The 9537-nt window shown below is 45.2% G+C and overlaps 2 protein-coding genes and 1 long non-coding RNA gene across 3 annotated transcripts in view; all 3 read right to left on the reverse strand.

Moving 5' to 3' along the window:
* Positions 1-174, reverse strand: part of LOC110270777 — a 12996-nt gene extending 12822 nt beyond the window's left edge. Inside the window, exon 1 of the long non-coding RNA XR_002360411.1 lies at positions 142-174. This is a non-coding gene — a long non-coding RNA (uncharacterized LOC110270777). The remainder of the gene's footprint in view (positions 1-141) is intronic.
* On the reverse strand, positions 1310-2840 carry LOC110271602. The gene is made up of 2 exons (XM_021122600.1): positions 2433-2840; positions 1310-1882 (listed from the first exon to the last, which is right to left on the reverse strand). Exons 1-2 carry the CDS (start codon positions 2838-2840, stop codon positions 1310-1312), a joined length of 981 nt encoding a protein of 326 aa, XP_020978259.1.
* Positions 6356-6897, reverse strand: LOC110271603 (protein MAIN-LIKE 2-like). Its single transcript, XM_021122601.1, has 2 exons — positions 6850-6897; positions 6356-6757 (listed from the first exon to the last, which is right to left on the reverse strand). The coding sequence occupies exons 1-2, from the start codon at positions 6895-6897 to the stop codon at positions 6356-6358; spliced, it is 450 nt and encodes a 149-aa protein (XP_020978260.1).

Genomic DNA, 9537 nt, shown 5'->3' on the forward strand with positions numbered 1-9537 from the left:
TCTTCTCTGGGTTGCCACTTTCGCCAAGAAGGTGGAACTTGTCTTGGGAAATATTCATGCCTTGGAAGGGAAACTTCGAAACTCTCCGAAGGATCTGACAGATTCGAGATCTCGGGAGGAGTCTCTGAAGACAAAGTTGACTGAGCAGGAGGAAAAGGCTGAGGAGGATGCTAAAGAGATCAATAGGCTGGTGGAGCGGGACCTCACCTTGATGAAAGATTTGAATGCTTCTCGTGCTGAGACTGCCGCTGCTGAGAAGAAGGTCAAGGATTTGGAGGAGAAGCTGAAGTTGGCAGAGAGCTCGACAATGACTGCTCGTTAGGATGTAGCCACCCTGAAGAAGAAAAACAAGAAGATTGCAAAGGGGGCCCGGGAGGCCATGAAGCTGACCAATGTGGGGATTAAGTTTCAGGTGGCTGTGTTGGCTCCCGACCTCGATCTTTCTCAGGTTGGGGCTTTCAAGACGGTTGAGAACGGGAAGACCGTTGATATCCTCAAGCCTTGAGATGGATACCTCTCTTCAGCTTTTGTATTCTTTGCCTTGCTTCTTGTAATTTCTTGCTTTTACTTTTGGGCCTTTTTAAGGCGCCTTTTGATTGTAATGAATACTTTGGTACTTTATTTTGACTAAGCCGTTTATGGTTGTTATTGTTTGCTTGCTCGGGCCGTCGTGGCTTTTGCTTACTTTATCGTTTTTGCTTATCCGGGCCGTCGTGGCCTTTTTTTTTTATGTTTGGTTTACCATTTTTATGGTATTTATCATTTTCGTCGCTTGTTGCTTTTTAAGTTGCGCTTTAGCTTTTGGGTCCCTTTGGTTCCCGGGGTGATCAGTCCCGGGTTTTTGTTAGGTCGACCGCTCGTCATTTTGTCGTATTGGCGTATGTCTTGCAAAATACAAAGTTATTGTATATGCATATGTAGAACATAAAACAAAGGAGTGATGCAATACATAATTAAAAGAAATAGAAATAAAGAAAAATGGAAGGAAAATTAGTGGTTGTGGCGGGGTCATCAGGTCATGAGGTCGCTTTTCTTATAAGTAAAACCTTTTTAGGTTTGCCATGTTCCATGTCCTTGGCACCTCGCTTCCATCCAACCTCTCCAGCTTATATGCACTCTTGCCGAGGACTTCTCTTACCCTGTAAGGTCCTTCAAAGTTTGCGGCCAACTTACCTTCTCCCGGGGTTGGCTGTCCTATGTCGTTGCGTCATAAGACCAGGTTGCCTTCCCCGAGGCTTCTCTTTAGTACCTTGCCGTTGTACCTTAGGGCTATCCTTTGCTTGATTGCTGTCTCTGTCAGATGTGTCATCTATCTTGTTTCGTCAACCAGGTCTTTCTCGATTGCCTCGTTTCCTCCTCCAAGAAGTAATCTTGGACTCGGCTCCCCTATTTCGATTGGGATGACTGCGTCGACCCCGTATGTAAGTCGGAAGGGGGTTTTGCCGGTAGATGATTGGAGGGAGGTTCTGTAAGACCATAAGACTGAGCCTAGCTTGTCTGCCCATGAACCCTTCTTCCCTTCAAGTCGTTTTTTTAGCCCTTTTAAGATGACTTTGTTGGCTGCTTCTACCTGGCCGTTGCTTTGCGGGTGCTCGACTGAGGAGAAATTTTGCTTGATTCCTAGTCCTGAGCGAAATTCTTTGAACTTCTTGTCGGTAAATTGTGTCCCATTATCTGATACGACGAATTCTGGGATTCTGAACCTGGTAACTACTTGCCTCCACATGAACTTTTGACAGTTTGCTGAAGATATGCTGGCTAGCGGTTCGGCTTCTACCCATTTGGTGTAGTAGTCTATGGCTACTATCAAGTATTTTATTTGTCCTGACCCGGGTGGGAATGGCCCTAAGAGGTCGACTCCCGTCGGGGTGCCATCATCAGACTAAGTTCCTCAGGTGGAGCTTTATGAAAGTTAGTGTTTTCTTGGCATTTTTTACATTTTCTGACGAACTCCTGAGCGTCCGACATCATTGTGGGCTAGTAATACCCTGCCCGGATGATCTTTCTCGCCAACGACCTTCTTCCAATATGGTGACCACAACACCCCTCATGGACTTCGCTTAGGACGTAGTCCGTCTGGTCAGGGAGTAGGCATTTGAGTAGGGGTTGGTGAAGCCCTCGCTTGTACAACTGTCCTTGTGTGATCATATATTTGGGGGCTTCCCTCCTGGTGGCTTGTGCTTCCTTCTCGTTTTGGGGTGTTTCGCCGTGCTCCAGGTATCGGAGGATAGGGTCTATCCATGAGGGGGGCCTTGGTGTATGGGTTGCGCATAAGATGACTGCTGGTTCAGTTGCCAGCCCTTGGATTAGGGACCTGTTCCCCGTCCCAGGCTTGGTGCTCGCTAGCTTGGAGAGGAGGTCTGCTCGGGCGTTCTTTCTCTAGGAACATGCTGGATTACGACTTCCTCAAAGCTTTTGCATAGTTCTTTTACCTTCTCTGGGTATTTTTGTAGTAGTGTGTCCCTGGCCTGGTAGCTGCCGTTTATCTGGGATGTGACGATCTGAGAGTCACTACTAACTTCTATCCTTGACGTTCTGACCTCTTTAGCTAGGATTAATCCTCCTATCAATGCTTCATACTCTGCCTGGTTGTTGGAGACTGGGAAATCAAACTTGATCGACTGCTCGTACGCTACTCCTACCGAGCTCTCGAGAATGATCCCAGCCCCTCCGAACATTTGGTTGGACACTCCGTCAACGTGGAGTTTCCACCGTGTGTTCGGTATGTCGGGTGCCTCTCCTGTGACCTCTACCAGGAAATCTGCCATCGCCTGGGCTTTGATTGCCTGCCAGGGTTCATAGTGCAAGTCATATTGGGACAGCTCTATTGCCCATGCCATCATTCTCCCCGCAAGGTCGGGTTTCTGGAGGACTTGCCGAATGGCCTGGTTGGTTCTTAGGATGATCACGTGCCCTTGGAAGTACTGTTTTAGCCTTCTAGACGAGGTTAGTAGGGCGTAAGCCAATTTTTCCAACTTGGTGTACTTCAACTCCGCCCCTTGGAGTACTTTGCTGATGAAGTATATTGGGCATTGAGTCTTGTCTTCTTCTCAGACAAGGACTGCCGCCATGGCTTGTGTGGTCACCGCTAGGTATAAGTACAGAGGTTCTCCTTCTCTTGGTTTGCTGAGCACGGGGGTTCTGAGAGTATCGTTTTGAAATGGTTGAACGCTTCTTCGCATGCCGGGGTCCACTCGAAGGTGATTCCTTTCTTCATTAGGTTGAAGAATGGGATGGCCCTTTCTGCCGAGGCTCCGAGGAACCAGAATAGAGCCGTGAGCTTCCCGGGGAGTCGCTACACATCTTTGACGCACCCAGGGCTTGTCATTTTGAGGATGGCTTTGCACTTGTCTGGGTTGGCCTCTACCCCTCTTTGCGTTATCATGAAGCCAAGGAATTTTCCGGCCTCCATGGCAAATGCGCATTTGAGTGGGTTGAGCCTCATCTTGAATTTTCTTAGTGCTTTGAAGACAGCTTGGAGGTCGTCAATAAGGCTGCTCAGTTCTGATGTTTTCACCAAGACGTTATCAACGTAAACCTCTACTGTCTTACCGATAAGGTCGTGGAAGACTTTGCTCATTAGTCTTTGATAGGTGCCCCCTGCGTTCTTCAATCCGAATGGCATTACCTTGTAGCAATAGGTGCCTCCTGGTGTTATGAATGTTGTTTTGTCCTCATCAAATCGGTGCATCGGGATCTGGTTATAGCCGGAGTACGCATCCATGAAGCTGAGGAAACGATACCCTGCCGCCGAGTCCACCAAGGTGTCAATGTTGGGGAGGGAAAAAAGTCTTTAGGGCATGCTTTGTTCAAATCGGAATAGTCGACGCACATTCTCCACCTCCTGCTGGCTTTTTTGACGAGGACGACGTTGGACAGCCACGTCAAGTATTTGAGTTCTTTGATGAACCCAGCTTCTAGTAGCCCTGTTGTTTGTTTGGCGACTTTATTAGCCCTTTATTTAGACATCTTTCTTCGCTGTTGGGCTACTGGTTTGGCATTTGGTTTGACGGCTAGCCAGTGGGACATGACTTCGGGATCCAAGCCCGGTATGTCTGACGGTGTCCATGCGAAGAGGTCGTCGTTTGCCCTTACAACCTCCATGAGGGGGCCTTTGAGTTCCTGAGGCAGGTTTCTATTTACGAAGGTAAACTGCTCTGCCGATTTTCCAATCTGGAACTTTTCCATGTCTCCTTCTGGTTCTGGCCTCGGCTTGTCCTCCATCCTTATGTCCAGGTCTGCTAAGAATATGCTGGCTGCCTTCTTAGACTCTTTCCTTAGAGAGAGACTGGCGTTTTTGCAGGCGACCGCTGCTTCTAAGTCTCCCCTAATGGTGCCAACGGTTCTCTTGTCCGTTACGAATTTCATTGTTAGAAATTTAGTGCATATTACGGCTGAGAACTCGTTGATGGTCTTTCTCCCCAGAATGATGTTGTAGGCTGTGGAGTCTCTGAGGACTTCGAAGTCCGCCATAACCGACCTCCTGGTGTCACCGGCTCCTAGGCAAATTGGGAGAGAGATCATCCTGTCGGGCTTTATGTAGTTATCTCCTAGCCCCATGACCCCGTGTTGGTGATTTTTGAGGTCAGACTCCTTGAGTCCCATGGCGTCAAATACGTTTCTGAATAGGATGTTGGAGTCGGCTCCTGTATCAACGAGAATTCGTCTGACTAACCCCGTCCCGACCATTGCCGTGATTACCATGGGAAGTTTTCGGGGAGATCATAAAACTACTGATCTTCTGGACCAAAGGATATCATGGGAGGACCTCTACTTGGGGCAGCGGGACCTCCTGTCGAGATGGATAGAATCCAGGAATCCTTTTTTGCTGCTGATTTGGATTTGGGGGGATTGTCGCGCCCAACCACGATGTTGACCACGAAAGTTGGGGGGTTGTCGGGGTTCTCTATGGGTTCTTATCTTGCCTTGACAGTTCGGCTACGATCTTCTTTGGAACGTTCTCGTTCCCGTCTCCTCGGTTCTCTGATGAGCCGGGAGAACTCGCTCAACTTTCCTTCTCGGATGGCTTGCTCTAACGCGTCCTTGAGGTCGAAATAGTTCTGGGTTTTGTGATCGAACCCCTTGTGATTATCGCAGTAAAGGCTTTTGCTGCCTCCCGTTCTCTCTTTCAACGGCCTAGGTCTGGATAGGATTCCCTTGTCCGAGATCTGCTGGTAGACTTCCACTATGGGCGCCATGAGTGGCATATAGTTTGTGAACCTCCCTACTCGTGGGGGTTGTTTGGGTTGCTTGGCCAAGGTCCCGTCCTTGGGAGCTTCCTTATATCTATCGACCTGAGGGGCTTGCCGAACTGACGTGTTGGAGAGCTTCCGTTTATTGGCTGCTACAACCTGGCTCACCTCTTCATCATTGATGTATTCCTTAGCCACCTTTTGAATTTTCTGCATGGTCTAGACGATATTGGTGGTGAGGTGCTTTCTAAAGTCCTCGTTTAGCAGGCCGTTCGTTAGGCAGAGACTGGCAACCGAGTCCGTAAGGCCGTCGATTTCCAAGCATTCATCGTTGAACCTGTTTAGGAACTTTCTGGTCGGCTTTCTGGGTTTCTAGGTAATCCCTAGCAAGTTAATCGGGTGTTTTGCCTTGGCTATGCGTGTCGTGAACCGAGCTAGGAAGCTTTGGGAGATGTCCGTGAAAGCCGTGATGGATCCTTGTGGCAGAGCATTAAACCATCGGATCGTCGGGCCGGCTAGCGTCACAGGGAATGCTCGACACCTGACCGCGTCGCCTACCCCTTCCAAATTCATTCTCGCCTCGAACGTTGTGAGGTGCTCTTGAGGGTCCTTAGTCCCATCTATCTCATGTCCGTTGGCTTGTCGAAATTTTTCGGAAGCCGGACCTTGAAGATCGAGGGGTGGAAAGGGGTGGCTCCCATGATGACGGGTTCTAGCCGTTTCTTGGCTTTTCCCTTTTGGGATTCGCCACGGCTTTCGGACCTACCTTGGGTAGGTTGTGAGGTTGCCTGTGTTTGCGCTTCGTCTTCGCGCTTTGTCAAGCTCCTTTCCTGGTTCTCGTATCTTCGGGAGGGGGAGCGGGTGCGGGATCGGCTGGCGTCTCCGCGGGACCGGCTGACGTCCCTGTGGGACCGACTCCTCGCTGCCAGCTCCTTTTTAAGGTTTTGTACTCTATGCCTAAGCTCCTACATGATCTTGGCGCTATTAGCTCCCGTCCCTCCGAATGGACGCCTTTCAAGGGTCTTGGTGTAGATTGGTTGGTTTGGCTGAACGAAGGATCGTGGTTGTTCGAACAACTGAGTGCCCAACAACATCATGATATAGGCACGAAGAAAGCGCCGCACAGTCTCCTCATCGGCTCCCTCGGGGCACTCTCCAAAAGTCTACTGGAACCAGGTGCAGTTAACTGCGAACTTCTGAACCTGGCTCGGAGGAGGAATCACTCCAAGCAACTCCTGGAACCACACCCAAGCTGGACGGCCACCCTGGATGTATATCTGGAAATCTGTAAGGCAACCACTGATATAACGTCCGTCCACTGGCAACCCCAACTGGTACGCCACGTCCTGAAGTGTGATCGTGCACTTTCCGAACGGCATATGGAAGGTGTGCGTCTCCAGACGCCACCGCTCGACGAAGGCACTAACAAGGGGCTCATCTAACCAGAACCATCTATAGTTCAGCCTCGCAAGATGGTATAATCCGGTCATCTGCAAGTACAGAACATACCGCTCATCGAGTCGCATGCCCTGCTGCCGCTGCATGCTCCTGATGCATCGCTGTGGCTGCGCATTACATGGACAGCATTATTAGAACCACTTAGAAAACCAGTGACAAAAATAACTAACACCAGAAACCACTTATGGAAACCACTAACAGAATCTACATGCAAAACCAATATAACAAACCAGTAGCAAAACCACATGCTTAAACCGCTAACATAAACCACAAACAAATCCACTTATGAAAAACACGTGCAAAACCACTATCATAAACCGCTTACAAAACCACATAGTAAACCACTTCCAATACCACCAAAATAAATCGCCAAAATAAATCATCAACAAAACCGGTTACAAAAGTACTAACAAAAACCACAACTAAAAACTCCTAACCTAAACCGCCAACAAAACCACATGCTTAAACTGCTAACATAAACTGCATACAAATCTACTTACGAAAACCACATGCAAAACCACTATCATAAACCGCACACAAAATCACATAATAAACTACTTCCAATACTACCAAAATAAACCGCCAACATAAACCATCAACAAAATCGCATACAAAACTACTAACAAAAACCACTAATAAAAACCACTAACATAAACCACCAACTAAACCGCATGCAAAACCTCTAAAATAAACCACTTGCAATACCACTAGGATAAACCGCTAACATAAACCGCTACTAAAACCGCATGCAAAACCACTAACTCAGATAAACCGCTAGCACAAAATTTTCTATCTATTAACCTCGTCATTGATGACCCCGACTATATGAGCAACTCCGTCCAACCGATATAGCCTTTTCGGATCGTCCCCATCGGCTGAGTATTCTATTCGAGTCTTTGTCGGATCGAATCTGGGTCGTTTTCTCTGGGATTTGGTGGGGTATGAGAATGGAAAAGTGATTCGAATGAGGTTGATTCGAACTCCTTATATAGCCGAAATCTATGTAATTCGAACCAGCCCCATTCAAATTACTATTTGAGGCAAATTGTGAGTAATTCGAACCAACTAGGTTCGAATTACTTGGAGAAGCGTTCACGGTGTAATTCGAACTAACCTAGTTCGAATTATGCTGGTAGTTCGAACCATGTTGATTCGAATTAGGTTAATCACGTATTCCTTTATAATTCGAGTTATGTTGATTCGAATTACATGTTAATGTAGTTCGAATCCAGCTAGTTCGAATTACATAGTAACGTGCTTTAGCTGATTCGTGAAGCTATTTTCAGTTTGACTGATTCATGTAATTTGTTTCCTCCCTTGGCTTAATTGTGTTTTTTGCCCTTATAATTATGTAAAAGTAAAAATTAATTAATTTAAAAAAGAGTAAATATAAAATAAAAAAGTTAAATTAAATTAATATAAAAACTACATCTTTGATATTAAAGATAAAAAGGAAACTTTTACATGAATTTCAAAACTACTTATCAACCAAGAGATCCACAACCCGAGCCGAAGTTTGAAGGCGCAACTATGTTCCATTGAAACACTAAGCAGCTAAAATCAAAAGCAATCGCAGCGTCGTGATTCATTGAAACATGGCTCCGAAGGCAAAATCCGTCGAGGCTGCTGCGGGGTCTCAGCCTCCTCCTCCACAGGAATATCCGTTCACCATCCTCAACAGACACATCAACTCCTCCTCCTTGCAAATCAGAGATGGTTCTGTTTGCCCTATTCTTCAACTCGCACCTGTTCCGTTCTTCCTTTTTGCTTCTGTATTTTCCAATATGTGGCTTGAAGGGTATTTACAAATTTGATTAATTAATATTATTAATATTATTGATATTATTATTAATATTATTAATATTATTGATATTATTATTAATATTATTAATATTAATAAACGGTTACTAGCCGTTTAGTACCATTTGGTTGAAAGGACACAACCTTTTAAGGATTGTGTGTGTTCAAAACATTGTATCTATTAGCTAAAGGGACACAACTCTTTAAGAGTCATATATATTCAAAACATTGTATCTATTGGCAATAGAAAAGACACAACCATTTGTATACGTAACTAATCATAATTGCTACGTGCAATATGTATAAATAAGTCCTTGTCCACTATTTCAGAAAAAAAAAGTACTAAGTGTACAATTTACTCAACCATTAAGAGATTTTCTTTGTTCAAGAGAGTTGAGAATTTCTTACTATTGCTAATTAAGAAATTCTTAGATTTCATTGTATCCTGGGAGAGTATTGTCATCAACCCTATAGCAACTAAGTGTGGGGACAAATATTTCTCTAAAGAAAGCGATCTAATCGTGCCTTGAAACCACTACATAAATATAAGATTTTGTCATCTCCTCATACTCATATACCCAATACTTTTGTGAATTACATGGTATTGTGCATGAATCTTCCGCTCCATATACTCCGCAACAAAATGGTTTGACGGAAAGGAAAAACCGTACCTTAGTGGATATGGTTAATTCAATGTTACTAAATGCAAAATTGCCTTACAATTTGTGGGGTGAAGCATTATTGACATCATGTCATATCCATAATAGGATATCATCAAGATATAGAAAGGTTTCTCCTTATGAAATTTGGAAAGGAAGGAAACCTAATTTAAATTATCTTAAAGTGTGGGGGTGTTTAGCCTTTTATCGAGTTCCCGATCAAAAGAGAACCAAATTGGGCCAAGAGCCATAAAAGGCGCTTTTATAGGATATGCTCAAAATTCTAAAGCATATAGAATATTAGACTTAGTGTCTAATGTAGTTGTTGAATCAAGAGAAGTAGAATTTATTGAAAATAAATTTATCAATGATTCAACTTCTAATTCAGAGTATCTCCAAAATGATACTAATATTTCACAAGAAATAAA

Source organism: Arachis ipaensis, chromosome B04 (assembly GCF_000816755.2).
Source record: "Arachis ipaensis cultivar K30076 chromosome B04, Araip1.1, whole genome shotgun sequence".
Lineage (NCBI taxonomy): Eukaryota > Viridiplantae > Streptophyta > Magnoliopsida > Fabales > Fabaceae > Arachis > Arachis ipaensis.

Bases quoted from the DNA above. Each gene is read 5' to 3' on its own strand.
- LOC110271602 (XM_021122600.1), bottom strand. From the start codon at position 2,840: ATGGCATGGGCAATAGAGCTGTCCCAATATGACTTGCACTATGAACCC. The intron at 1,883-2,432 runs GTAAAAGAACTA...TGAGGAACTTAG, and splicing joins TACAAAAATACCCAGAGAAG to TCTGATGATGGCACCCCGAC.
- LOC110271603 (XM_021122601.1), bottom strand. From the start codon at position 6,897: ATGTGGTTTTGCTACTGGTTTGTTATATTGGTTTTGCATGTAGATTCT. The intron at 6,758-6,849 runs GTTAGTGGTTTC...TGTAATGCGCAG, and splicing joins TGGTTTTGCATGTAGATTCT to CCACAGCGATGCATCAGGAG.